The sequence below is a fragment of the Macaca nemestrina genome, chromosome 1 (assembly GCF_043159975.1).
Source record: "Macaca nemestrina isolate mMacNem1 chromosome 1, mMacNem.hap1, whole genome shotgun sequence".
NCBI classification, from domain to species: domain Eukaryota; kingdom Metazoa; phylum Chordata; class Mammalia; order Primates; family Cercopithecidae; genus Macaca; species Macaca nemestrina.
In genome coordinates this window covers 24,934,830-24,962,590 of record NC_092125.1, presented here as the reverse complement: position 1 = coordinate 24,962,590, position 27,761 = coordinate 24,934,830, and the positions used below count along the sequence as shown (strand labels likewise).

General features: G+C 46.2%; 1 protein-coding gene across 1 annotated transcript in view; it reads left to right on the top strand.

The window, feature by feature from the left end:
- The first annotated feature begins 1,894 nt into the window (after positions 1-1,894).
- LOC105492984 (glycoprotein A33) overlaps positions 1,895-27,761 on the top strand; it is a 38,963-nt gene continuing 13,096 nt past the window's right edge. The window contains exons 1-3 of the mRNA XM_011760381.2: positions 1,895-2,080; positions 18,069-18,223; positions 22,447-22,663. Of these exons, the coding sequence (XP_011758683.1) occupies positions 1,990-2,080; positions 18,069-18,223; positions 22,447-22,663 (463 nt within the window). The 5' untranslated portion in view covers positions 1,895-1,989. The remainder of the gene's footprint in view (positions 2,081-18,068; positions 18,224-22,446; positions 22,664-27,761) is intronic.

Sequence of the window (27,761 nt, the reverse complement as noted above, 5' to 3'; positions counted from 1 at the left end):
CAGCACTCTCTGTCTAGCTCAAAGTTTGTAAACGCACCAATCAGTGCTCTATGTCTAGCTAATCTAGTGGGGACTTGGAGAACTTTTGTGTCTAGCTAAAGGATTGTAAATGCACCAATCAGCACTCTGTCGAGATGGACCAATCAGCTCTCTGTAAAATGGACCAATCAGCTCTCTCTAAAACGGACCAATCAATTTTCTGTAAAATGGACCAATCAGCAGGATGTGGGTGGGGTCAGGTAAGGGAATAGAAGCAGGCTGCTGGAGCCAGCCGGGTGACCTGGTGGGGTCCGCTTCAGCTGTGGGAAGTTTGTTCTTTCACTCTTGGCAATAAATCTAGCTGCTATTCACTGTTTGGGTCTATGCCACCTTTATGAGCTGTAACACTAACCGCAAAAGTCTACAGCTTCACTCCTGAAACCAGCGAGGCCTCGAACCCACCAGAAAGAACAGACAACTCCAGATGCGCTGGCTTTAAGAACTGTAACACTCACTGCAAAGGTCTGCAGCTTCCTTCCAAAGGCAGCGAAACCACGAACCCATGAGAAGGAAGAGACCACGAACCCATGAGAAGGAAGAGACCACGAACCCATGAGAAGGAAGAAACCCCGGGCACATCTAAACATCTGAAGGAACAAACTCCATCTTTAAGAACTGTAACATTCCCTGCGAGGGTCTGAGGCTTCATTCTTGAAGTCAGTGAAACCAAGAATCCACCAATTCCGGACACAATGGGATATCATGTTCATTTAGATTGGTGATGAGCAGAAAGTTTGATAACTGTGTCATAGACATTTGGTAGCTGTGTTAGTGAGTGTGTGGGGAGATAGTCATCCTCATATGCTGCTAGTAGGAGCGTAGTCTGCAAAATTCTCTTGGTAGCTAGTTTAGCAAAATCTATAAAAATTACAAATACGTATAACCTTTCAGTGAGTCATTTCAGAAATTTTACTTTTAAGAATTTATCTTACATGTATAATCACAACACGTGTGAAATATCGTACACATAATAGCTATTGGTTGCAATCTTTTCGTAATTGTGAAAGATGGGGAAAAACAATCTTAAAAGTAGTTTGGTTAAATCATGTCACTCATGTACAGTGAAATATCCCCATTTTAAATAGATAATGGTGGTTTTATACATACCAATACAAAAAGTTTTCCAAAACCTTTCATTAAATGAAAAATGAATAAATCATTGCAGAACAATGTATATGGCACACTATCATTTGTGCTTATTCTGTCACATATCTAGAATATCTATGGAAGAAACCAGCAACAGCCGCTGCTCCTGGAGAATTATGGTCCCACACCACTGATCATTCTTTCAGTAGGGTGACCATCATCCCAATTTGCTCGGGACTGAGGGGGTTCCTTTTGGTTTGAAAACTGGGACAGTCCTAGGAAAACTGAGAGGAGTTGGTCACACGTCCCCAAGATGATTTTCTTTCACTTATGAACTTGCTACTTTCCCAATCAGAATATAAACTCTGAGGGGAGAGATTTCCTGTTTTCTTCATGACTATATCTCTAGCGCACTGTGGGGTGGAGGTTGTAAAAGAGGAGAGAAGTAGAGAAACAGATCACATTGTGTCTTGAAGTGTTTCAGCAAATATGGGCAACACCTTTCTTTTACTAGCTTGGAACCCTACCTCTGAGGGTATTTCTCTTTTTATTATTTATTTCCTATCAGTTATAAAGCCTACCCCTTTGTGACCGGTCTAGGACTTTGTACACCTGCTAAGTAGGGAGAAGGCAGGGGAGGTGGCTGGTTTAAGGGGAACTCGAGGGAAGTAGGGAAGACTCCTCATGGGACCTTTGGAATAGGTGACGCATGAGCCCAGCCCCAGCTCACCTGCCAATCTAGTTGAGGAGCTCACCTGCCAATCCAGCTGAGGCTGGGCAGAGGTGGGTGGGAAGGAGAACTGCAGGGACCTCCAGTTGGGCCAGGCCAGAGGCTGCCTTAACCAGACAGCTCAGACCTGTCAGATGGCTGCCAGTGACAGGCTAGGTTTAGGGCAGAGAAGAAGCAAGACCATGGTGGGGAAGATGTGGCCTGTGCTGTGGACACTCTGTGCAGGTGAGTAGGCCCCTTTTCTGTCCAGCGCCCAGGGGTGGGTGAGACATGGGGACCTAGGGCTGAAGGAGAGGCTCTCCCAGAGCCTTCCCAGGAAGGGCTTCCAGCAACCCAGCAGTGTTCCTGCTGGGCAGAATTACACATTCCGGGCCAGTGCCCGGAATCAGAATGGTTTTTATTTGCATATTAGTGAATAACATTCTAGCCCATTGCTGAAACGAAGAATTCAAAATACTCTCAAGACCATATTTTCTTATCCCAAATTAGATTATAGGATCAGACACAGAATTTGACAGTGGGGACAAAGTATTTGAAATCCAAGTTGTCTTAGAAAATCCAGGGTGTGTGGATCTAGATACGTTCATTATCTAGTATATTAACATTTGTGTTAAAACCAGAGAAAAAGATGGGAAACTGAGAGAGAAGAGACAATGCAACTTATCCAGTAGCATTCTCAGAGCAAGAGAAGATTCAAACCCTAAAAACAAACAACAAACTAGAAGGGTCTTTTCCAAAGGCCAAAGCTCCTTGCCCCTTCTGGGACCCTGGTCATTGAAAACTCTGGGACTCGGAGCATTTCCCTCTGGGAGGGAAACCTTCCAGAATAAAATTAGACATTCATGAGCATATGGTTGAATCCAAATCAAGTGCTTAATAGCACAGTGTTGTGTGGGGACCTATGGAGTGTCTAAGGGTTAGAATGGAAGTCTTGGCGTTAAGGTTCCAACTATTTTGCTGGGCATCAGAAGGAAATAGAATGGAGAGAGGGAAGTTGAGAGATGCAGGGTTTGGGAAAGTTTAGGAATATCTTTGGTTTAGTGTATTTGGCCATCACGCTGCAATTCAGACACTGTTGAGGGCTTCCAGGATCCAGCAGCAATGGGGAGGAGAAGAGTTATACCAGGAATCTCAGGAGCACTAAGCCTCGGGAAGTGGAAACCAGGAGACTGGTTTAGAGCTCACTTTTTAGCATACACAGGAAAGCTAAGGGCCACGTGGCCTACAGCTCATCTTGGTTCTCCCAGGTCCTAGATACGCTCATCTCTCAACACCTGGCATTGGGGCTCTTGAGGGAAGGGCAGCCTGCTGCTGGGGAAGGGCTGGATCACATGGTTTGGAGGAAGATCTGGGTAAGATCATTAGCTCAGGCTGGCTCAAGTCCATCGGACTGAAGGCAGAAAGCCCCTCATCATCCACCAAGATGGACTGGTTGGCTCATTCCTTTATCCGAACAACTCTTTACTGAGCATATAGTTTGTGCAGGCGCCATAGAAGTGAGGAGTCTGGAATGATTAGTCATAATTGGGCCTATCTCAGCCATCAGATTCAGGCAAGAAGGATGCTTCAGGGCCTGAGGGAGGGAGGCTGAAGGAAACACCCTTCCTCCCTGACTGGGCCAGTGATTCTCCCATCTTCTCCTGGTAAGCCAGAAGCTGCTCCACGCCTGCACCACCCCAGCTCCCAACACATAGCCCCACACTTGTAGTCTGGCTGCAACCTATGCATGAATGAAAAGAAGAAAATTTGGCTTAGAAAAAAGATCTTAAAATGAAATGCTCACCCAGCTTGGAGGGAAAAGTGGCCTTAAGTCTGAATTGCCTGGAACAGGACATTTTGCTTCTTCCTATGAGGAGGCAGGTGGCCCCTGGGGAACGCACCCAGCAGAACAAATCTTGGGCATGTTTTCAGACACACTGATGGAGTGTCTTCTACCTCCGCCCCATGCCCCCCCACAGCCTGCCCAGCCGAGAATCATTTGCCCACCACCGTTTCTTCCTCCATATCTTACATTAAGAGGAGGAAGGGACCAAAGAAGTGGGGCAGGAAAAGCCAGGCTTGGTGGTCAACTCGAGGCATATAGACAGAGTTTACCCAATAGTGAAATAGCCATTGCCACTGCAGGTGAGCAAGGAAGACCTTCAAAGGTTGAACAAAAGCAACCAGGCAGTCCTCCCCACCATGCGTCATGAGAGGACACCACCTCCTCCTCTGCACAGGTAGGGGAGACCCAGGTAGGAGCAGGGACATTAGGAAAGGCTTCCTGGAGGAAGTGGAGCTTCAGTTGGGTTCCAGAGGACCTACTGGGCTTCTCTTTTCTTTCTCTTCCCATCTGACCTTTCCCAGGAATTGATTCTGCTAAGACCTGGGCAGGGAAGCACTGCACTGATAAACGGGTCCCAGGACTCAAGTGGTGTTTGAGGAAGCAGAAGCTATTCATAGGGTCCCATGCAGGGGACACAAACATAAGGCAGTGCTTTTAAACTAGAGAGTTTAAAACCGACTAAGAGTTGGCCTTTTTTTTTTTTTCTCCTGTGAAACAGAGTCTCGCTCTGTTGCCCAGGCTGGAGTGCAGTGGTATGATCTCAGCTCACTGCAACCTCCGCCTCCCAGGATCAAGAAATTCTCCTGCCTCAGCCTCCTGAGTAGCTGGGAGTACAGGCATGCACCACCATGCCTGGCTAATTTTTTGTATTTTTAGTAGAGACAGGGTTTCACTACGCTGGCCAAACTGGTCTTGAACTCCTGACCTCGCGATCCGCCTGCCTCTGCCTCCCAAAGTGCTGGGATTACAGACATGAGCCACTGATGATCTGCTTTTTATGATTACCATGTGCTGACAATTCTAAACAGAGTCAGTGACAAAACAGACCTCCATGCCTGGGAAATGATCCACCCGTCGCTCCTGACATTCCACTGCCATCCCAAGGGATCAAAGGGGGCTGACCCTATTGCCTCTTAACTGACTATGGTGTGGGCAAATGACTTCACCTTGCTAAAGTCTTCTTGCACAGTCTTCTAGTCTGAAATGGAGAGGGTGTAAAATTCACACTGTGCCCCAACAGGGCTATTATAGGTACTAAATGAGTTTGCACATGTAAAAATCTTAGAACAGTACTTGACACATAATAACCACTCAATAAATGCCAGTTATGAGTGCAGTTATTGTTATTACTGTGGGGAAATGTAAGTTACAGAAAATTAGTAGACTTTGGTGACCAATCATCTGAGAGCTCTGAGATGGCAGACACGTGCCAAGAAAGGGAGTCAGAGGTCGCTGTGGACGAACCCTAAATTATCACCCAAAAAGCCGCCATGTGCTGCCCCGTCCATAAGGCTGTTAGAGAAAATGCTCCAATGTGTGCACAAAATCAAGGCACTTCCATTTCAGGATTTTTCTTCAGCCACCAGACTTCATGAAAGATTTGACGTGCTGCCATGTACAGCTGCATGAAAAGGGATACATAAAGAGGAAAGTTCCAGGAGAAAAAAGTCACTGAACAGCTCTGCTCAGAGACAGTGAAAGCTTTGAAGACCCAATCTCTCTCTCACACACACTTACTTACACATCCCACCTTCCTAGAATGAGAGAAAGCTTCCTTGTTTTTCTAAGTTAAATGAGAAAAACTCAGGAGAACTTTAACCTGGGAAAGGTGCCTGCCTGTCAGAGATGCAATCAGGATTAAAATGTCCTACTCTAGTCTCAGTCCCAGCCTCAATGGGGAAAGGATGTAATGAATGGTCCATTTAAGAGGGGTAGGTGTTCAAAAGAGGAAGAATAATAGTGTAGGCCAGTGGCTTTCAACCTTAGTTGCCCATCAGAGTCACCTGGGAAGTGAAAATACAGATGCCCAGTCTCCCCCATACCTTCTGAGTCAGGATCCAGAGGGGCAGGGTCTGAGTTTCTCTCTGGTTGTTGAAAAGTTACCCAGGTGATTCTGATGTGCACTCTAGGTGTCCAGACACAAATTGGAACTTGAGGAAAAGTCGGTTTAATGAACAGTTGCCTCTAATACACTGCATGTGACTTTCGGCTCCGTTTTGCATCATCTGGCTGCTTCTCTGAGTTACTGTCCAATTCCCTCAATTTAGGGGGCTCAATTGTATGCATTCTCCCACATTAGTGTGCATACAAGTCATCTGAGGATCTTGTTAAAATCAGTTGCTTCAGTATGTCCAGGGTAGGACCTGACATTCTGCATTTCTAATGAGCTCCCAGCGGATGATACTCCTGGTCCAGGGACCACAGAGTCTGAGAAGCAAGGCCATAGGGAAGAATTGGTTCATAGGCACAGGTGTGATCCTCATCTTGCCTTTGCCCAGCAGAGTCCCTTCTCAGGGCTTTTTGGTAATACAACCATGCTGCCTATTGTGATGCTGGTCACCAGGAAGCCTGGGGAAAGGGTGCCTGGCCCAGCATGTACTTGTAATCCTGGCAGTGTTTGACCTGGCTAATCTCTGCCTCATTCCTGAAACACTCTATTCTGTTGGTTCCCATGAGGCTTCCTCTCCTTGTTCTCCTCCTGCATCTCTGGACTTGATCTTTCCATGTCTCCTTAGCAGCCTCATTCTCCTCTGCCCTGCCATGAAATGTCAGAGTGCCCCAGGCTCTCCTATTGTCACTCTACATCCACCGCCACTTCCAAAGCTTTAGTTGCCACCCATTCCCAGCTGACTTATAAATTTCTGTCTTCAAACCCAGCATCTCTCCTGAGCTATTGTCTCACAAGTCCCACAGCCCACGTGACTTCTCAACCTAGATTTGTGGAACACTGCAAACTCTCAAACTGAAAACAAAACTCAGGATCTTTGTCCCCAAACCTGGGTCCCCAAACCTCTCTCAATAAATGACAAACTGTCCATTCAGGAAGGAAAACCAGAAATCTAGCAGTTATCTGTTACATTTTCTGTTGCCGTGTAATAAATCACTCCAACATTTAGTGACTTAAAATAATAAAAATCATTTATTTTGCTCTTAAATTAGCAATTTGGGTGGTGCTTGGCAGGGACAGCTTGTCTTTGCTTTATGCAGTGTCAGCTGGGTTGGCTTAACCAGCATTGGAAGACCCACTTCCAAGGTGATGCACTCACTGGCTAACAAACTGGTATATAGTCCAGTTCCTCTCTCCAGGGGCCTCTCCCCAGATGAGCTTGTGCCTCCTCATAACGTCATGGCTGGATTTCAAGAGTAAACATCTAAAGAGACAAGAAGTTAAAGCTGCTGGTTTCTTAAGGCAAAGCCCAGAAACTGACCCAGCATCGCTTCTGCCATATTCTGTTGAGAAGTAGTCACAGAACCCAACTCAAGGGAGAGAATAAGAACACCTTTTCACGAGAACAGTTTAAAAGAATTTGGGTACCACATTTTAAAACTGCCACATCACCCTTGATCTCTTTGTCCCCCACCTACAAATTCAGATCATCACTTTGTGTGATGATTTTAGCTCTCCAGCATTTCTTCAGTCTGCCCGTTTTTCTCCATTTCCTCTGTCACCTCATGCTCTACACTGCCTCGCCTAAGCTACTGCCACGGCTGCCTCGCTTGCCTCCTGAGTCTGTTTGCCCTTCTCTTAACTGCTCTCCACCCTGGAGCCAGAATGATCTTGTAAAATAAAATCATGACCATGTCACTACCTCTGCTTAAAGCCCTTTCGTAACTTCCCATGACTGTTAGGATAAAGACTCAGATCGTTGTCATGGCCGATAAGGGCCAGGCCCAACCCACATTTCTGGCTGCACTGGCCATGTATGGTGTGATTTGAGTTGCTTGTAGGAAGGTCTTGATGGGGGCAGGAAATCTGGCTGAAAGGGCGCATAGCAGGATTTGTCCTCAACTGCTTGGATGAGACAAGGAAGCTGTTTTTATTTGTTTTGTATTTGGACAAGTTTACTTGGATTGATAGTGGGAGGCTAAAGGATATCATATGGGGAATCATGTACCCCCAGGAAACCTGCCTGGTGCCATAGCTACACACAGGCTTGTGTTAGTTTCTGAAACATGCCTCGCCTTCTGCCACCCCCTGACCTCTGCACGATGCCCTTCCCTCACACCTCTTTTCCTATTTTCGCATGGTTCACTCCTGCTTATGTTTCAATCTCAGCTCAAAAGGCCCTTCCTCAGGGTACTCTCTCTGTTATATCCTCCCATCAAATGCATGACACTTGTTACTATGGTGGTTTTATATTTCTTTCTATGATTATTTATTTATTACCATCTGACTTCCCTGAAACAGTGAACGTGTGAGAGCAGGAACTGCATCTGTCACTGCCCCACGTTGTATTCCCGGAGTCTGGCATAGTGCCCAGGACACGGGCTCCCAGCAGCCGTTTGCTGGATAGGTGTTAATGAATGAGTGCAGACCCTTCTGAATCGCCCCCGGCAACAGGCTGGCTGGCTTCACCACTTCCTATCCTGCCTTTCCTGCTTTTCTTCCTCCTCCAGGCTGCCCCTGCTTGTCTCCAAGCTCCGCATTCCTAATCTCACTTGCTTCTCTCAGAATGGTCCTGCCTCACTTTCCTTTCCTGGGTTTCATAGATAAGAGGCGTTAGCTAGTTAGGGAGATGGATTAATCCACAGGTTAAGGTGACTTAGAGAAAGTCACTTACTGTGTCTTCCCTGCCTCTCAGACATCACCTGCATTTTAGCAGGAGTTTCTGTGCATTCTGTCAATGGTGGAAGTTTCAGTATCCCAACAGCTGGTATAGGACATAGTGGACTTGCGGGGAAGTTCAGTTGCCCCTCAAGCCACCCCAGGTTGGCAGCACTCAGGTTGTGCCCTCCATCGTCTTCTCTCTGCTTGCTCTGTGGGGCTTGTCTCTGTTCCCAGATCACCCTTTCTCCTCTCTGCCTGGGGCACCAACCGTCAAGCTTGGAACCACCTCCTCCCTGAGGTGTCTCCCTCTCCTCTCCTACCCAGTGACCTTTGGGCTGCTTCCTCCTTTTCTGCCCTGCTGAGTCAGGGATGCCATAAACACCGGGCATGGGCAGAACATGGCAACAAACAGACGGTTCCCATTAGGGCCATCACAAAGTTCACTGGGAGAGGAGCATAAAATGTTTATCCATTGGCTAGAGCTCACGCCCTGCACCTGCCCACCGACATAACCGTCTGCACTTGGGGAACAGGTGACACTTCCTGTGAGCAAAGCTGGCCTTCCACCTGTGCCCTGGCCCTTCCCCTCCTCTCAGGTCCCCTCCCAGGCTTGCTCCATCTGGTGTCTCCTGCACTTTCAGTCTCTTCCTTGCTGGGAGCACCTTCCCTATAACCTACAAACCCACCCGTGTCTCTCCATCTTCAATCCCAGAGGGGCTTAAGAAATCTGCTCAGGATCCTCTGTGCCCCTCTGGTCTCAGCTTTCTTATCGTCCAGTGTTAGGCGAGCTCCTGACAAAATAGGCTGCCCTCACTGTCTCTACTTCTTCACCTCCTAGCTGGCTTTATTGTTAAAAGAGGGCTGTATGTTTGTTGCAGAGCATTTGGGAAATGAAAGTACACATAGAAGAAATCTCAGATTGCTCCATGATCTCAGAAGCCACAGATAACTGTTATTAATACTGTATTTTGGTATATTTTCTTCTAGAAATATTCGCGCTCTCTCTGTCTGTGATTGTGTGGGATTGGGACACTGTTGTATGTACAGTTTTGCATCCTGCTTTATTCCCTTATATATGCAGTCCTGCACCGTGAATTGAATCCCTTGGGAGCTATGTGAAGTTCTGCCTCCTCGATAAGCCTTCCCATTAAATCTCTTTTCCCGGTTTTAACTCAGCTCCTCCCCTCCCCCCCCTACACACCTCGTTCTCTTAACACTTGCACTTTAACACTTAATTAGGCTCTATTAGGATGCTGGCTGACAGTAACCTCTGACTGCTTCCTGAGCAGGGATTGTGCCACAGACCACTCAATCAACAAGGCCTTATTAGGACCCAGCTCAGTGTAGACACGTTGCAGGTCGAGCTGGCGAGTGGTGGATATAAGAGAAGTCTGAGATTCAGACCCTGCTCCAAGGAGCCTGCCATCTGTTGAGGGAAGGAGCCTGACGCACAGCCCATATCAACATGAGAACTACATGTGCCTGGGACACATCTGCCCGAAGTGGCTCGGGAAAGCTAGCCAGCAGGAAGGGCTGGGGTGGTCCTGGTGGGCTTCCAAGATGGGGTGTGAACATACCTCTGATCATTTTCATGGTGCCTTGCACTAAACTAGGACATTGGGAGAATTTTATTGGATTGATTTGAATTTATAGATGCCTAAAGAATCATGTTGAATGAACGGTTCAACATTTATTGAGTCCTAAACCACCTCCCTCCTAGCCTCTCAATCTCTCCTCTCTCGGGGGCCAGTTTGAGAGCCTGCAGGGGCTGTTTCCCCTGCCTATAAAGGAAGGACAAATCAACCTGTGTGTGCGAACTGCCTTCCTCTCCCTAGAGACCAGCACTTTCTCAACACCAGAGCATGGTACTTGGTCCTGGGGCTGGCTGGGTCCCTTCTGGCCTCCAGAATCTCCTCCCTAAGAATGTGGTTTCTCTGAGCAAATGGATTTTCCTAAGTGGAGGCATTAATGCCAGTTTCCCAAGGGCTCACATAATGTGCTATGTATGCCTCAAGCCGCCGGTTCCATCAAGCATTTCATTATCCTCCAATGTATTACTTTCCATTTAGTTCTCAAGAGATCGTTTATTATCTTCTTAATAAACTTTAATTTTTTACAAGCAATCATTGAGACCTCAAGCTGGCTCTCCATACCGACCCCCTTAGGGAGGGGAAATGACCTCTCCCATTTCCAGCTGGGGTATCTTGCAGACTCCACTTCCCATCTCTGGGGCTCCTTTGGTCCTTTATTTTACTTTTGGTCAGTTTCCAGCAATTCATTGAATAGGTTCTTCCACCAAGTTTCTCTGGTTTTAAATCCTTCCCATCCTGTAAGCTTAAATTCTCTATAACTCATTCATTTGCTGTCAGAAAGCACATATTGAGACCTTTTACGTGTTAGGCACTTTGCTGAGCTCTGGGGATATGAAGATGGAGAAAACACAGGGCAGTGGAGGAGAGAGACATGACAATTTAGATTGCCTGTAGAGTCCTTTATGTCCCAGGGTAAAGGATATGCACCTTATGTGAAGTTATTCAACCCTCTCACAACCTGGAGTCAGATAATATGATGATGCTAACTTTACAGTTGAGGAAACTGAAGCCCAGAGAAGTTAATTCAGTTGTGTAAAGTTACACAGTTAGGAAAAGTAAGAAAGAGGATGCCAACCTGGATAGTTTGGCTCCAGCATTTGTGCTCTTGGCCATGCTGCTGTATTGTATAATAAATTTTTATGAGAGAGAAGGACTAGGAGGCAGGAAGCCATGGGTAGTAGGTGACGCAAAGGACAGAGTTATCAATTCTTCTAGGGAAGGTTGAGGTATCTTCTTTAGGACGATGCATGTGCTATCATGCAAGAGATTGTTATGATTCCTTCCTTGCAAGTAAAGGCGCTTGCACTTCTAACTTGTATACCCCTGGAGGTTAACACATTGATACATTATTAGTTAGTAACACCTTACAGTAAATTAGCTTATCTGATGGATGCTCTTCTTGACCATCAGAAGAGCTCAGCCTTGACAGGGAGAGTAGGGGAGAGAGGATGGAAGAAAGAAAATATCTACAGCATGACGGGCACAGGGCAAACGGTGTGACTGGATGGGAGAGCCAGAACTACTGGGAGGAGGGTGGGCTCTGGGCAGCTGGAGACGTGATATTGAATGCCGACCTAGACAAGGAAGTAAAAAGCGAGGGAGCTGGAAGACTCTAAAAATGAGCTTCACTTCTCAACTTCCTCATCCCAGCTTAGATGTCCTACCTGGTGCTTTGGTCTCATTCACTGAGTAGGGGTGCAAAGACCCCCAGAAGAGAAAATGAGGGATGCAGCGCTAATAAGCATAAAGCCTGTGGAAAGAAGAAAAAGAAACTGGATTTATTCCAGATGGAAGTGAAAAAGCTGGTGATTGCAAACATCAGAAGCCTCTAAACCTACAAAAAGTCCAGCCAGATGTCTTCATTGCCAGTAATGTCAGAACAAGAGGATATTGACTGAATGGGTGGAAAGGATTTAGGCTAGCTATGAAGGATTCCCAAGATGGCTGTTGGCATAAAGTTTTTAAACACGGAATAACTTCTCGTCTCACATTATGGAAAATGTTAAGTGTGCCTCAGGGTATGGGATGAGCTTTTTAAGATCCTTCTCAGGTTTACAAATAACATCGAAAGAGTGCTCCATATTTGTGTAAGATTTTTTTTTGGAGACGGAGTCTCGCTCTTGTCGCCCAGGCTGCAGTGCAGTGGCACGATCTTGGCTCACTGCAACCTCCACCTCCTGGGTTCAAGCAATTCTCCTCCCTCAGTCTCCTGAGTAAGAACTACAGGCGCACACTGCCACGCCTGGCTAATTTTTGTAGTTTAGTAGAGATGGGGTTTCACCTTGTTGCTCAGGCTGGTCTCCAATTCCTGAGCTCAGGCGATTCGCCCACCTTGGCCTCCCAAAGTGCTGGGATTACAGGAGTGAGCCACCACACCCGGCTGGTTTTTTTCTTTATGAGCTCTTTCTTATTCATTCATTTCCATTTCTTCCTTCACAGGTCTAATAACATAAAATGGATTTTAACTCTCTGTTATAATGATCTCTAAAACTGATCTATTCTTTAGTTATAATCATTAGCAATTACTATTCCTTTTTGACAGCTCACCCATGGTGACGGTGAGTGCTGCCTCTTGTGATTAACTTCTACCAAGGATGCACCTCCACAACAGAGTATGAGATAAGGAAACAGAAGTGGCTCAATATGAAAAATATATGTAATAGTAACCATCATTTATTGATTATGAGTTAGGAACTATTCTAAACAAAGTACCATTTCATGTCACTTAATTCTCACACAACCCATTTCTCAAAGGAAAACTCTGTGGCACAAAGAGCTTAAGGAAACTGCTCATGGTTATACATGTAGTAAAGAAAGGAACCAGAGTTCCAAAGGAGGCATTCTCGTTCTAGAACCTGTGCATTCAAATTCTATGCCACGCTGCCTCCTGAAATGGCCATGGAGAAGTTGTGCGATACAGAGCGGTACACGCTCCGGGATTAAAGTATCGAAGGGATGTTTCTGAACCAGAAGAAAGGGAGAGCTGGGAGACAGAAAGAAAAAGTGGTAGGAGTGGTTGATGGGAGTATATTGCCCTCCTGGGAAGGGGATGTTCAGAGAATCTGAATACAGCCAATTCGGCCATTCCATTTGGCGGAGTCTCGCCTCTCACAAGGATGTGAGGCTCCTGAGAACTGTGAGGTGCTAGAGAATAGCGGGTGTTGTTTCTATGCAGTTGCCAGCCCTAGTTCTTTTCCTATATAAAGGTCACATTGAATTCTCTTCTGTGAGCAAATACTGTACTTAGCATTTGGTTAAGAGGATCTAAGTGTATGTGTGAAGGTAGTGTATGTCCATTAACTTTGCTAGGGTAAGAAGATGACTTTGTGGGCATCTATCTTATCTCGCTGTGTAGAGCAGGGGGCTGGTTTTATATGCTAGGCACATATTAAATACTTGTTGGTTGACTGAAGAAAGCAGAAGAGTTTCTGTGACAAGATTGAGGGGTGTGATGTGGTCAAGGAACAAAATAGGAAATAGATTCTGTTGACAGCCAAGGAAAATACCATCCCCCAGTCCCTGCGGGCAACAATTAGCACTTTTCCCTGACTGTTGAGCAGCAGCCCTATACCCTCACTAGGGCTGCCTCTATTTGAGGACTTGCCAGCAGCTCTGCCATTTGCTAGCTGTCACATCTAGATAGAGCAAAGGGTTTAACCTTCTGGAACCTCAATTATGTCACCAGTAAAACAGGGAAAATACAAATGTCTATCGTTAAAGAGAGTATGAAAATAAATGAGAGACTATCTGTAAAATACCTGTATAGTGCCTGTACCATTGAGATGTAATTAATATAACATGAGATTAACAGTAATTGAGAACACTCAGTAGAGTGACTCATTTTTCATCCATTGATGGTTGACTTAACATCTCTTTAATCTTGAGTGAGCAGGTAATTAGACACTCCATTGTCTAAAGGAATGACTTAGTGGGTTGGTTCTCTTTGATTCAAGAGTGAGAATTGTTACTATCAGATAGAATGTGCTTGAGTTTGGGGGACCAACGGTGCATGGGCCATTTAGGTTCTGCCAGTGGCAGAAGTCCCTTAATGTGTAGTCTGTGGCCAGGGTGATAGACAAGAACAGAATCAGTGTAAAGGTCATGGAGAGGCTTGAGAGTGGTCACCCTGAGGACAAGGCTCCAGGGAAAATGCCTTGGTCCAGGCAAGGACAGAAGAGGTGAGGTGGCAGTTATCATGACTACACCAGGCATATAAGGAATGATATCTAGACTGTCTGCCATAGCTGGGAGCTGGGCAGGTGGCAATGGAGGGCTCCATTCAAGCAAGTAACCTTTTGATGAAGGGTGACTTGTTAGCAATGATGACAAATGTGTTTCCTTTTCTTTTCTTTCTTTTTTTTTTTTTTTGGAAATGGAGTCTTGCTCTGTCGCCCAGGTTGGAGTGCACTGGTGCAATCTCAGCTCACTGCAGCCTCCACCTCCCAGGTTCAAGCGATTCTCCTGTCTCAGCCTCCCGAGTAGCTGGGACTACAGGCGTGCACCACCACAGTCGGCTAATTTTTTGTATTTTTAGTAGAGGCAGGGTTTTACCATGTTGGCCAGCCTGGTCTTGAACTCCTGACCTCAGATTATCCATCCACCTCGGCCTCGCAAAGTGCTGGGATTACAGGCACGAGCCACCGTGCCCGGCCAGCGACTGTTTTCTGATAGATGAAGGTGGTGGAAAGACCACCAGTCACATGGAGGGTCATTTGATAAGTCCTGGCCACCTTGGAATCACCTTCTGGAACAACATCAGTGACTCAGGAAGCCAGCATTTGAACGAATTTTCAGGGGCTTCTGGCACTGGCGTCACCATGAGGAAAATATGCAAATGCCAGAGGGGAAACCTGTTTTTTTGACATCTTCCTGTCTCTCTCACTCCCAATATCCAATACTCCCTGACATATAAACTCACCCCAGGAGCTCACATGGCCCTCACTGCACAGTGCACATTCCGGGAGTGTGGCTGACCTTCACCTTATGAAATACTGCATACTGAAGTATGACCAACCCAAATGCTTCACTGTTCCCCCCGAGCGATTTGCATTTTGAAAGAGAAGTGTGTTCATCCAGTTGGAATTTGACTGGATAGTGGAGTCTTCCAGCTGGTGGGGGTCTTCAGCAGGACATTTTCCTTCTTTATGCTGCACCATCATCATGGGAACACTCAGAAAGAACTTGCTCACCCTTCTGCCACCAAATCTACCAGCCCACTTGCATCTTTAGCCACATCCTGTTACAGTGGGTGGAGAGCCTGGGATCCCTTCTAAGGTCTGTCCTCCCATAGCACCATACCCTCAGCCCCATTTGCCCTACAAGGACATCATTTCTGTCCCCATTGTCTCTTGGCTCATTCTGATCATCAACAAACAGTGTAAACGTATTTTTAAAATCATCATACACATATTTTGGAAAAAAGGGCGTAAACTCCTCTTGACCCTATAGCCTCCTTTAGCTGCTACAGTCTCCGTGCTCTCTCTGCTTTCCAGCAAACACTGTCTGCTTCCTCTTGTCCCATCAGCTCTTGAACTCACTCCTTTCAGGCTCCATCCCCACCACTCCACTGCATCCGCTCATGCCAAGGTCACCTCTGTGTGGCCACAGCCAATGACCATCTCTCTGCCCTCAGCTCCTGGTTGAACATGTCAGCAGCGTTTGAGTAGCTGACCTCCTTTGCTTTCAACAAACTTCTCCTGCTCTTGGTTCTCTTCCTATCTCCCTAGCCAGATTTTCCTACTTCTCCCTTACTGATTTCTCCTAATTTCCTCCATCATGAAGCACAGGAGTGTCCCAGGGTTCAGTCCCACATGTCTTTCCTATCTTCATGCACTTCCTTGGTGATCCTCAACATCCTCTGACCTTAAATGATGGAGAGCTGGTGACTCCCAAAGTTGTATCCCCATTATGTGCCTCTATGACACTCCAGACTCACATAATTGCCTCACTGCCACCTCCACCAGGGTGCCTAAGGAGCATCTCAAACTTTGCAAGTCCTCAAACAAACTCCTGATCTGCCCCCTGAAATTTCTTCCTTCCCTAACTGTTGTCATTTCAGTAAATGACAATTCCATTCTTCCAGTTGCTCAGGCCAAATCCTTCTATCGATTCCTGACTCCTGTTTTCCTCTAACACGCCAAATCTAGCCTGCAGTCAAATCCCATTGGCCCTACCTTCTAAATACATTCCAATTTGGATCACTTCTCACCACCTCCACCACCTTCACCTGTGTCTAAGACGTTAGCCCTCATCTGGACTATTGAAGTCAACTCTTGCATGATTTCCCTGCTTCCATTCTTGTTCCTCACTCCACTTCGATCTGTTCACCCCACATCAGCCAGAATGATCTTTTAAAAATGTATGTCAGGCCAGGCATGGTGGCTCACACCTGCAATCCCAGCACTTTGGGAGGCCGAGGTGGGCGGATCACCTGAGGTCAGGAGTTCAAGACCAGCCTGGCCAACATGACAAAAACTCGTCTCTATGAAAAATACAAAATTAGCCGGGTATGGTGGTGCATGCCTGTAATCCCAGCTACTCAGGAGGCTGAGGCAGGAGAATCACTTGAACCTGGCAGGAGGAGGCAATTCAAGATCGAATCACCGCACTCCAGCCTGGTCAACAGAGCAAGACTCTGTCTCAAAAAAAAAAAAAAAAAAAAGTACGTCAAATATATTTCCTCTGCCTAAATCTCTCCAGGGCATTTTCACTTCATTCAGAGCGAAATACAAAGTCCTAAATAAGGGCTACATTGCTCTATGCAATCTGAGATCTGCCACCCCCCCCCAATTTTTCCACTTCATCTCTCCTCCTCACTCACTTCCCTACCACTACACCAGCTCCCTTGCTGTTCCTTGTGCATGGACTAAGCTGACTCCTGTCTCCCTACCTGACCCTTGGTTAGCCTCTGCCTGGAAAGTTCTCACCACTGGGATCCAGATGGCTCTCTGTGCCAAGCATCTATTCTGTATAACAAACCACCCTGAAACTCAGTGCTTAAAACAATAACAATTTTTATTTTACTCTTGAGTCTTCAATTTGGGCAGGGATCTGCAGGGCAGCTCAGCTCTGCACCCCTTGGCATCAGTTCCAACAGCTGGGAGGCTGGGTTTGCTCACTCCCATGTCTGGGAGTTGAAGTTGGCTGTCCCAAAGGACCTCAGTTGGTGTCCCAAACACCGACACTTGTCTTTCCATGTGGCTGCTTACCTTCTTTCAGAATGTTGATGGTTTTCCAGGGTGAGCATCGCAAGGGACCAGGTGAAGTGAATGGCCTCTTATGAGTTGGCCTCAGAGCCACATAGCATCCCTTACACTAGAGTCACAGGCACACCCGGGCTCGAAGAAAAGGAACACAGACCCCACCTCCTGAGGGAAGAGAGGCAACATCACGTGGCAAGAGTATGTGTGATAAAAGATGCTAGTGTGGCCACATTCTTTTTCCTTACTTTGTTCCAATAAACTTACATGAAATAAACTCCTGTGAGAATAGGGCCCATCTCTTTACCTTGATATAATCTTATTCATAAAATTCTTTACCACATAAAAATGTTCCATAAATACTTGTTAAACAAGAGAATACATCATCATCACAACCTAAATGATGGCAGGTAATGTTTATTGAGAGTTTTCTATGTGCCAAGGACTAATAAAAATACTTACACATAGTATCTCCATTAAATTCCCCAATAACTCAAGGAAATAAGTGTTAGAGCTCCTGTTTTATTGATGAGAAAACTGAGGCTCAGACAAGTTGACACAGCTGGTAAGAGGTAAGGCTGAGGTTCGGGGCCAGGCAATTCATGATGCTGTGGGGTGGAGTTAGGTGGACCAAGGCACATGTGTTTGTCCTCATCGCAGTCTTGGAGGAGAAGCTGGTTGCCAGGGCCAAGGTGGCCAAGGTGGCTGTAGCTGTGGCTGGAGGCGCAAGGACAGCCCTGGGCATTCCCTCAGTGGTCCAGTGGGCAGTGAGTGGGTATGTCTGTCCGTGTCCTTTGCTTTTCTCTTCCATTGCCTACTTTCTTTCTAGTCAGGGTGACCGTCAATGCCATCACTGTGGAAACTTCGCAGAATGTTCTTCGGGCTTTGCATGGAAAGAGTGTCACCCTGCCCTGCACCTACCACACTTCCACCTCCAGTCGAGAGGGACTTATTCAATGGGATAAACTTCTCTTCACTCATACGGTAAGGATGCTTTACAAGTTCAGGCATCGTGGGAATGATTATCACCTGACCAGGACCTCTTAGAAGGCAAGCACTATGCAGTCTTTCCATAAATGATAGAATAAACACTGGCACGCAGGCTGGGGTGGGCGAGGAGGGAGCAGTGAATGTTGGACTCATGGAGGGCCAGAGTATGTCACCTTTATTTTGAAAATGTCACCTGCCCCTAAAATACCTTTCTGGTGGCCAATCTCAAATGACCTAAATTGTATCATGTGAGTCAGTCGCTCCTTTTGATTAGCATAGCCCTTGCTCTGAGGCCAAATTTTATTTTATGGGTTTTATTTTCCTGTTTGGATTCTTTTGGGAAGTGTGGAGGAGTTTTGTTTTATTTTCTATTTCTATTTTTAAATAGATAATATAATCTCATGATTTGAAAATCAAAACCTCATAAAAAGTGTGCATTGATAAGGCTCAGTCCCATCCCTGCTTCTCCTGTCTCACCCACCCTGTTCCCACACCCTCATCCTCTATCCTCCACTCTCCTCCACCCCCAGGCAGGGCATATACAAGCATGGATATATGTTTTAATAGATGCATTTGCATATATGAATATGTATATTTACATGTACTACACACATACTATTTTGCATTCGACTCTTAATACATCTTGGGCTCTTTGTGTATATGAGTATATTTATCTATCTCATTTTTCAACATTGCATAAGGCATTTCAATTTATGAAGGTACTATATGTACCGTGAATGGACATTTGGTTTCTTATATTTTGCTGCTACAAATAATGCTGCATAAATATAAATACCCTTATATGTACCTCTCTTTATATATACATATATATAATAAATTATTAAAACTCTGGGTCAAAGGGTATGTGAATTAAACATTTTGATAAATAACATCAAATTGTTCTCATTAAATGTCTCCCAATCTTTATTTTCACCACCAACAGTGAGGACACCTATTTCTCCAACACAGAGCATTCTCAAACTGTTTGCTATTTGCCAGTCTGAGAAGTAAAAAAGCATCTCATTCATCATCAAATTAACATTTCTTTAATTAGAAGAAGTAGAGCATCTATTCATAAGTTTAAAAGTGATGTATCCTTTTAAAATGCAAACGTGCCTGGCAGAGATAAGCATTAGGTCCCCGACCTTACAGTGGAAAGACTTAGCTCTTTCCCTAACAGGAAAAAAGGGGTGGCCTGGAACACTCAAGGCCTCGAGCAGCAGGATGGATGGGGAAAGAGAGCAAGTCTAGGTCAGATGCATCAAGGGACCGTGATGGGCCACAGCCACCTGTCCCGACTGCACCCAGAGTCCCAGGGTAAAATCCCAGAGAGGAGAGCTGCTGCCTTTAGCTTGTAGGAGCAAAAGGGCACCTTCTCTTGCCATCACACATGTTTAGCAAGCCAGACATGAGGTCTCTGCCTGACAGTTTTCTGGGTGTTAAGGTAGATACTAAAGTTATTTTATTGACTGCTGGGTCACTTACTTCCAGAAGGATTTCAGGCAATTGCCTTGAGACCCTGCAAGAGTACAGAGAAAGGGTTTAAATATAGCCCCTCAAGGACATTATTGTGACAGGTCCTAGCAGGTCTTCTAGCCTGGGGGAGATCCAGGGAGGGAGCCTTAGGATATCTATGATGGGAGGAGCGTTAGTGGGCAGAGGGTCCTGGTCAGAGCCAGTCAGGGTCAGAAAAGAGGAGAGCTGGGAAAGACCAGTATCCATGGACTGATCCACAGCCTGAGACACCTTTGCATCTCCCATCTTGTTTCTCCCTCGCTTCTCAGCTGAGCTTCCTGAAAGAGCTGTCTGCCTCAACCAGGTCTGTTGCCTCTGGTTGGGCGTATTGCACCCTGCACAAGGGTATGTGCTTCGTTAGCCAAGCCATGTATCCCAGCACAGGTTGTAGAGCCCCTTATTCTAATTTGCACAAAGCGCGCTGCATGCACAGATGTCAGACTTGACGTTGGGTCTCCACATTCTCTCTGTCCATCATGGTCTCACTTCTATACCTAACGCTCTACAGAAATCAACAGCAACCTCTTTTTTTGCTCAATTCAGTACACTTCATTCGGTCATCTTATTTCATCTCTCATTAGCATTTCACACCAGCAGCCACTTTCCAACCTTGGAGTCTTCTCGTCTTGACTTTCTGGCAGTCTTGTCTTGGCTTTTCCTCTTAGCTCTCTGAACTCTCCTTGACCCTTTGAATGAAGTAACTTGGAGACTTGCCATTTCTCTACTTATTTATCCCAGGTGGCTTCATCTAGCCCATGTCTCAGTGAACATTGACATGTCGTTGGCTCCCAAATCTTCATCCCTATTTGCACTAAACTGACCCATCTGGCTCTTACTGAATCCTCCACCTAGATGGATCTCCCACCGACACTCCAGACACCCCACATGCAAAAAGAACACATCGTTTATTCATAAAACATTCCCTTCCTTTGTGTTTCCTCTCTTGGAAATGACATCACCAAATATCCAAGCCAAAAAACTCTCACCCTGGAGGTCTGCCGTTCCCTAACCTTGCCCATCCGATCCTCTCCTGGTTTCATGGTCTCACTGGTGCCCCCCGTTTCATACTCCTCAAATTCATTTTATTCTTTCCATCTGCATTGCCGCAACCTTATCTGAGGACCCATGATTTTTTACCTGAATTGTTAAACTGATTTCTTAAATGGTCCCTTTTCTCCTTCCAAGTCACTTTCCATCCCGTGGTGAGAGCTGACTTCCTAAATACATGGCTCTCTAGTGCTTCAGGGTAAATGCAAACTGTTTAGTCTGATATACATGGTGTCTGACACCTGGCATTGTAGAATCTCCGGACTTCAGGCTCTGGAGCCAGAATGCCCGGTTTAAACCTCAGCCCTGTCATTTACTTAAACATGTGAACTTGGGGGAGGCATTTAACTTCTTGGTTTCCTCATTTGTAAAATGAGTATAATCATATACCTACTTCGCAGGTGTTGTGAAGATTCCATGAGATAATATACACCAAGTGCATAGACTAGTACCTAGCACATAGCATACACTCAATAAATAGCAGCTATAATCTTTATTGCTACCTGCCCAAGCTCACCCTCTCACCAGTCCCTCACTCACACACCTACTTCCATTCATAGTGAACGACTGGGGTTGATATGTTGCTTCCCACATCTAGTTCTTTCTCTGTGGTTCTTCCTTTGCCTGAAATGCCCAACACCTTTATCCTACTCCAACACTTACTCTCCCAATACCCCAGCCCTTTGCCTGGCTAAATTCTTAGTTGTTTTTAGGATTCAAGGCAACTGTCACCTCTCTGAGGAAACCTCCCCTGACTCCCCAGTCTGGAAGTGATACTTTCTTCTGGGGTCCTAGAGATAATCATAAGATGTTGTAACGTTTGGTTGTCTATCACTTCCATTACTCTTTGAGTGCAGAATTCGTGAATTATCATCTTTGAATGTCGACACCTAGTAGATGCTCAGCTGTAATAATGGCTAGCACTTCTAGAAACTTAACATGTCACGCAATGCCCTGTCTGCTTTGTGTATACTACTACTTTAATTCTCACTACAGTCCTGTGAGGCAGGTGTTATTGTCATCATCTCCATTTTGTAGAAGAGTTAACAGAATCACAGGTCAAGCATTTTGCTCAAGGTCATCCAATTAGTACATGGTAGAATGGGGATTTGAATTGAAGCAGTCTGGCTTGAAAGTCTGTGATTTTAGCCATTACCACATATAATTTGATAAATGATGAGTTTATCAATCAATCAGTACATTCCAAAGGCAAGAGTCAAGTAAATAAAGTGGGTTTGGCAGCCAAGGCTGGCTGCCCAGCAAGACACCTGGTACATGGAAGTGCTCAGTAAATACTGGTAGACTGAATGAATGAAGATAGGCTATGGAGAAAATGGAATGGATAAGAGAGATGCTGGAGATTACAAGAGGTGAAAGCGCTGGGATCCCAGATGGACCCATTTACCCACATGTGTACTGTGGTATGAACTGCCTAACTTCTTTCAATATTTTCATTTTAAAAATAAATTAAACATATATATAATAAAAGAAATTCACAAATTAGTAGCATGTATGCAAGCTATTTGTTCTGAGGGGTTGACATGTCTATGCTTCTGGGTCCTGGAAACTGGGGGATGAGGGTGGTCAGGGCAGGCTGGAAGCACCAGGCAAGGGCCTTTGGGTGAAAACCTAGTGCCATTTCTTCTCTCTCCCAGGAAAGGGTGGTCATCTGGCAGTTTTCAAACAAAGACTACATCTATGGTGAGCTTTATAAGAATCGTGTGAACATATCCAGCAATGTTGAGCAGTCCGATGCTTCCATCACCATTGATCAGCTGACCATGGCTGACAACGGCACCTACGAGTGCTCCGTCTCCCTGATGTCAGACCTGGACGGCACCACCAAGTCACGCGTCCGCCTCTTGGTCCTCCGTGAGTGTCTCCAGTCTTTCAGGAGTTGCAGGAAGAGGGTGGGCTGGTGGCAGCACAGGGAGAAGAGCCCTGGTGATGAGACAAAGCCAGAGGCAGCAACAAGGAGCTCAGACTCCTCCCCTCGTCCAGGTTGTCTCCGGCAGAGGGACCGTTCCTCCCTTTGCCACTAAACACTATTCTGAGTTCTCCGCCAGTGGCCAACAGTTCTCGAGGACAGAGAAGGCCGATTTGGAGTGGTCCCTTGCTCTGTTGGTGGCCTTTCCCCCATACCAACTCCTCTTTTTCATGCCATACTTATTACAAAGATAAAGGAAAATCTTAAATCCTATTGCAAAGACTCATTGTGCCTTAATTGGGTGCACATCATGATTCTGTTGTATCTTTCCCTGTCATAACTTTGGCTACCCAGCAGAAATTCTTCATGCCACCATCTGCTCACCCCCATCCCTCAACACATACTCCATCAATCAGGTTCTACTCCCTTTGAAATGTGTCCCAAGATAACATTCTTTTCATAGGAATGACTTATTATTGGAATTTATAGTTTGGGAAGGATCTGAAAGATCATCTACTTTAATATCCTCATTTTGTAGATGAGGCCCAGAGAAAGGAAGCAACTGACTCAAAGTCAAATTGTTATTGGAAAATAACTGTTATTTAATGAGCACTTAGTCTATGTCCAATATAAGAAATGGCACCACTGCTGAGAGGTTGCAATGCTTTAAACCAAAACAAAGATCTTTTTTCCTTCTTCCTTTTACATACTTGATTGCATTTTATTTTTAATTAATATGTTTAATTTAAATTAAATTTATTTTAAAATTTAGTTTAATTAGTAATTAAGATATTTTAATTGCCATAAGGTGGTTGCCTGACATTTTGAAAGCATTATAGTGAGTCAAACTATACAACTGTGCAAACTAGCATTGTATAAAGGATAACTAAGGTCTCCTTCCACCCCACCCCCTAGAGAGGTAGCCAATGGCAGCACAGGTAGGTATTCCGTATTTTCCTCCTGTCCTTTCAACACACACATATTCCTGCGTACTTTTTTCTTTTCCTTTCTTTCCTTTAAAAAAATGGAATCATATTATAAAGATCACTGCGTTTTTTCTTTCTAGCCATGTTTCATGCACATTTATCCAGACAGGCACATGCAGATCTACTGATTAACAGCATACATTCTCTCACATGGAGGTACCATGATTTATTCAAGTGTTCCATACTGATGAATATTCAGGCCATTAACTTTTTTCTTTGTATGAACAATACTACAATAGACACCCCCGATACACACATGTACATATGTATGTTAGGGGTCTCTTAAAGCACTCTCATTTCCTTTGGGCAATGGAAGTATTAATGCACACTTCCCCGAAATCCTCCACATAAGCATTATGTAAATGCTGATCCCCTGCCTCCCAACCAGAGCCAGAAGGATACAAATTTAACCTGAGATTATGGAACTCGGTGAAACCAATGTTTTACTTTTTTAAAACAGAAGAAGGGTCGGGTGCAGTGGCTCATGCCTGTAATCCCAGCACTTTAGGAGGCCGAGGCAGAGACCCGCCTGAGCAACATAGCCAGATCTCCTCTCTACAAAAAAAATAAAAAAAATTGAGGTGGAGGATTTCTTGAGTTGGGGAGGTCGAGGCTGCAACGAGCCGCGGTGATCCAGCCGCTGCCCTCCCACCTGGTTGACAGAGACCGGCCTCAAAACAAACAAGCAAGCAAGCAAGCAAGCAAACAAAAAACATAGAGAAGAGATAGCCCATTTTTTAATGCACTCTAAGAAACAAGTTTAAATTATATGCATATAAACATACATAAATAAAAACATATATAAACACACACACACGTTTTCTTTCCTAATGGCTTTGCAGCTAGGCTATTTTAAGGCAGCCGGCCCACTCGGGCTGGATGACCTCAGTAAACCGAGGTGAGCAGGAAGCTCCCAGCCGGGCAGCCCCTCAGCCCGCGCCTCGGGGCAGCACGCGTGGTCTCAGTCTCGTTCTCAGCTGGGAAAACTGGGGCTCTGGGACCCGGGACCCGGTGCCGCGGAGCGAGATCGGCGGTCTCCCCGGCCTCTGGCGCCCCCTGATGTCTGTAGCCGGAGTCGCAGGCCTCGGAGAGGCCTCGGCACCCGACTGGTTCCCTTTCCCCTCTCTCCCTATCACTGCTCCTCTAGTAAATATTCAGGTAACATCTGCAGTCTGCTGGGGAGGTAAGACTGAGACTGCACCGAGGCCCCGGAGTCTCACGGTCCCCACATGTGTGGAAGGACGATTTGATCTGTTAAAGATCTGTTTGATCGGAGGTCCTACCTGTTTTCCATGGTGGAAGGCTGAGGAGAGAGACCTTAGTGAGGGATCTGGACAGGGTGAGAGCAGGGGTTCCCGGGTGAGGCCAGAGGGTTTAGGGGCTGAGAACTGACACATTCCGCCCTAAGGTTGATCTCTTTGGGAGTGGCTGGTCACTTCTTTGCCATTGTCTGTACCTCTGCCTCTGGAGAGAATTAAGGATTTGCTTTCAGCAGTTTTCCCTTAGCAAATGGTGGTTTCAGCAAAGCCGTAACAGTTTTTGGATGCGTTCAGATGCCTTTGAGTGCTCTGTAGATGCCAGTAGGCCTCAGTTACTTTTCTTCCCTTTTTGTCTTTTATCCCAACGAAACCTGGTTGTAGAAAGGCTCTACTGTCAGTCATGCACACGTGGTATGACTTTGGGGACACCTGGGACTCCTCAGGTGGGATTGGTGTTTTGCCCGCTCTCCAGTTGTGGAATAAGCCTTTGCTTCCTATTCAAGGCATTCCTGGGAAAAGGCTGAATGGTTTGGATGCGTGGCGAGGGATACTCCCGTACCTCTGAAAAGCTCAAGAGAGAACGCTTGGCTCAGCAAGCCCATCCTAGGGGTCCTATGGGAAGTGGTGTTCACCTTCTCTTGTTCCCCGGGGACCTGCTTGTTGGCTGCTGGTAAGAGTGGTCCTTAGGCCGCAGCCTCCTCCTCCCCACACTGCTCCAGTCCCAGGGTCTGGTCCAGGATAAGTGAGGCCTGGCCTTGAACTTTGGACCTCTGATGTTTAGGAACCATTCAAGGGAAAGCAACAATCAGGGAGGGTCTCTAATTTCCCTCATGCTCGCCCCACACCTGGCCAGCCCTGACTATGGCAGCAGAAGATGTTGGGCACACCCAGCAATAGCCTGGCTGTTTCCAAGAGGAAATACTGTGGCTGCTGGGCTAGAGGGGAGTGGTGTGTGTGGAAGGGTTTCTCTCAGCAGCTGCCGGGTGGGGCTGAGATCAGAATGCACTCCTGATGCTCAGAGACCATGCACCTGGATTATAGAATGAGCAGCACTGTTCTTTGGGCAAGCAAGCCATCCAAGGGGATGTGAAAAGAAAGACGCAGAGGGGACAGGCTTGCCACCTAGAGATTCCAGGAGCAACCCTCTCCACTGTGTGTCCTCCGCTTCTCACCTCCAAGGACAGGACCCGAAGTCTCAAGCGTGCTTCATGCTGCTTCTTGCCTCTGAGCCTTTGCACGTGCTGTTCGCTCTGCCTGGAGTATCATCACCTCTTTCTCCGACCACCACTCCCACCTCCACCACTGGTCTTGTTTACTGTCTTGCTTCCTTTAGGCCACAGCTGATCTTGGGATTGGGACTGTGTTTAGGCCTTATCCACCCCAGCAGCCTTGCCTCCTGCCTGGTCATTGTTCAGCTACTTGTCTTTTGACCCCACTAGATTCCTTGACCCACTCACTGTGTCCGCCAAGTGCCCAGCACTGTCAGACACACAGTAGGCACCCAGTGAGGTTTGTAGAATGAACCCAGCTCCACAATGGTATCTTGACAATGCCGAGTGAAAGGCGCAGGGTTAAGCTTCCCAGAAATCCAGGGAATCGGGTTGGGGTTGTGAGATGAGGGTGGCTGCCGTTCTGGGTAACCTCCAGTCTATGGGCTTCCCTCTCCTATCTCTGCGCCCTCTGCCTGCTCGAGTTCCCTCAGTCCTCATCCTTCACCCTGCGCACAACTTTACTGCTGCCTGGGGGTCCTCCCGTCATCCCGTGCTCATGGCAACTGCACGTTATCAGCAAAGCACAGGAGGAGGATGGTGCCGAACCCAGAGAGAACATTACTAAGAAGTTAGAGTGGAAGGCTTCAGAGATCACTTAGTCCAGGGGTAGACAAACTAGGACCAAATCCAGCCCACAGACTGTTTTTACATTTCTAACATACTATTTAAAGAGAAAAAGTAGCAGCAACAAGGACAATATGTAGTCTGCAAGGCCTAAAATATTGCCACCTGGCCCAGTACAGAACAGGTTTGTTGTCCACTAATTTTATAGAATGGAACACTGAGGTCGAGGGGAATTGAGGATTTCCCCAAAATGGCACAGATGAATCAGTGGCAGAAGGAGCTCATATAGGCTGGTGGAGAGTGCACAGGATCTGGAGTTAGAAGAGCTGGGTTCTAGTCCCAGCTTTGCCAGGACCCATGAGCAAGTGTCTTCTCTGGGCTTCAATGTCCCCATCTTTCTTTCTTTATCTTTTTTCTTTTCTTTACTTTTCTTTTTTTTTTTTTTGAGATGGAATTTTGCTCTTATTGTCCAAGCTGGAGTGCTATGGCATGATCTTGGCTCACTGCAACCTCCACCTCCCAGATTCAAGCAATTCTCCTGCTTCAGCCTCCTGAGTAACTGGGATTATAGGTGCGTGCCACCATGGCCAGCTAATTTTTTGTATTTTTAGTAGAGATGGGGTTTCACCATGTTGACCAGGCTGGTCTCGAACTCCTGACCTCCAGTGATCCACCTACCTCGGCCTCCCAAAGTTCTGGTATTACAGGTGTGAGTCACCTCGCCCAGCTGGAACATCCCCATCTTTCTAACAGCCATGTTCTGCTATCTTTAAAATCCCAGGACTGTAAACTAGAGCACACATGAAACCATGCCTTGGAAAGCTACTGCAGGCCCACGATGCTTCCCAGCATATGTACCACTCCTCTGTGATGGTGACAGACCACTGAGGGCATATTGGGGTAAACTGGTTTTACAGCGTTCCATCTTACTACTCAACTACAGAATTTTCTGCCTGTGAACAA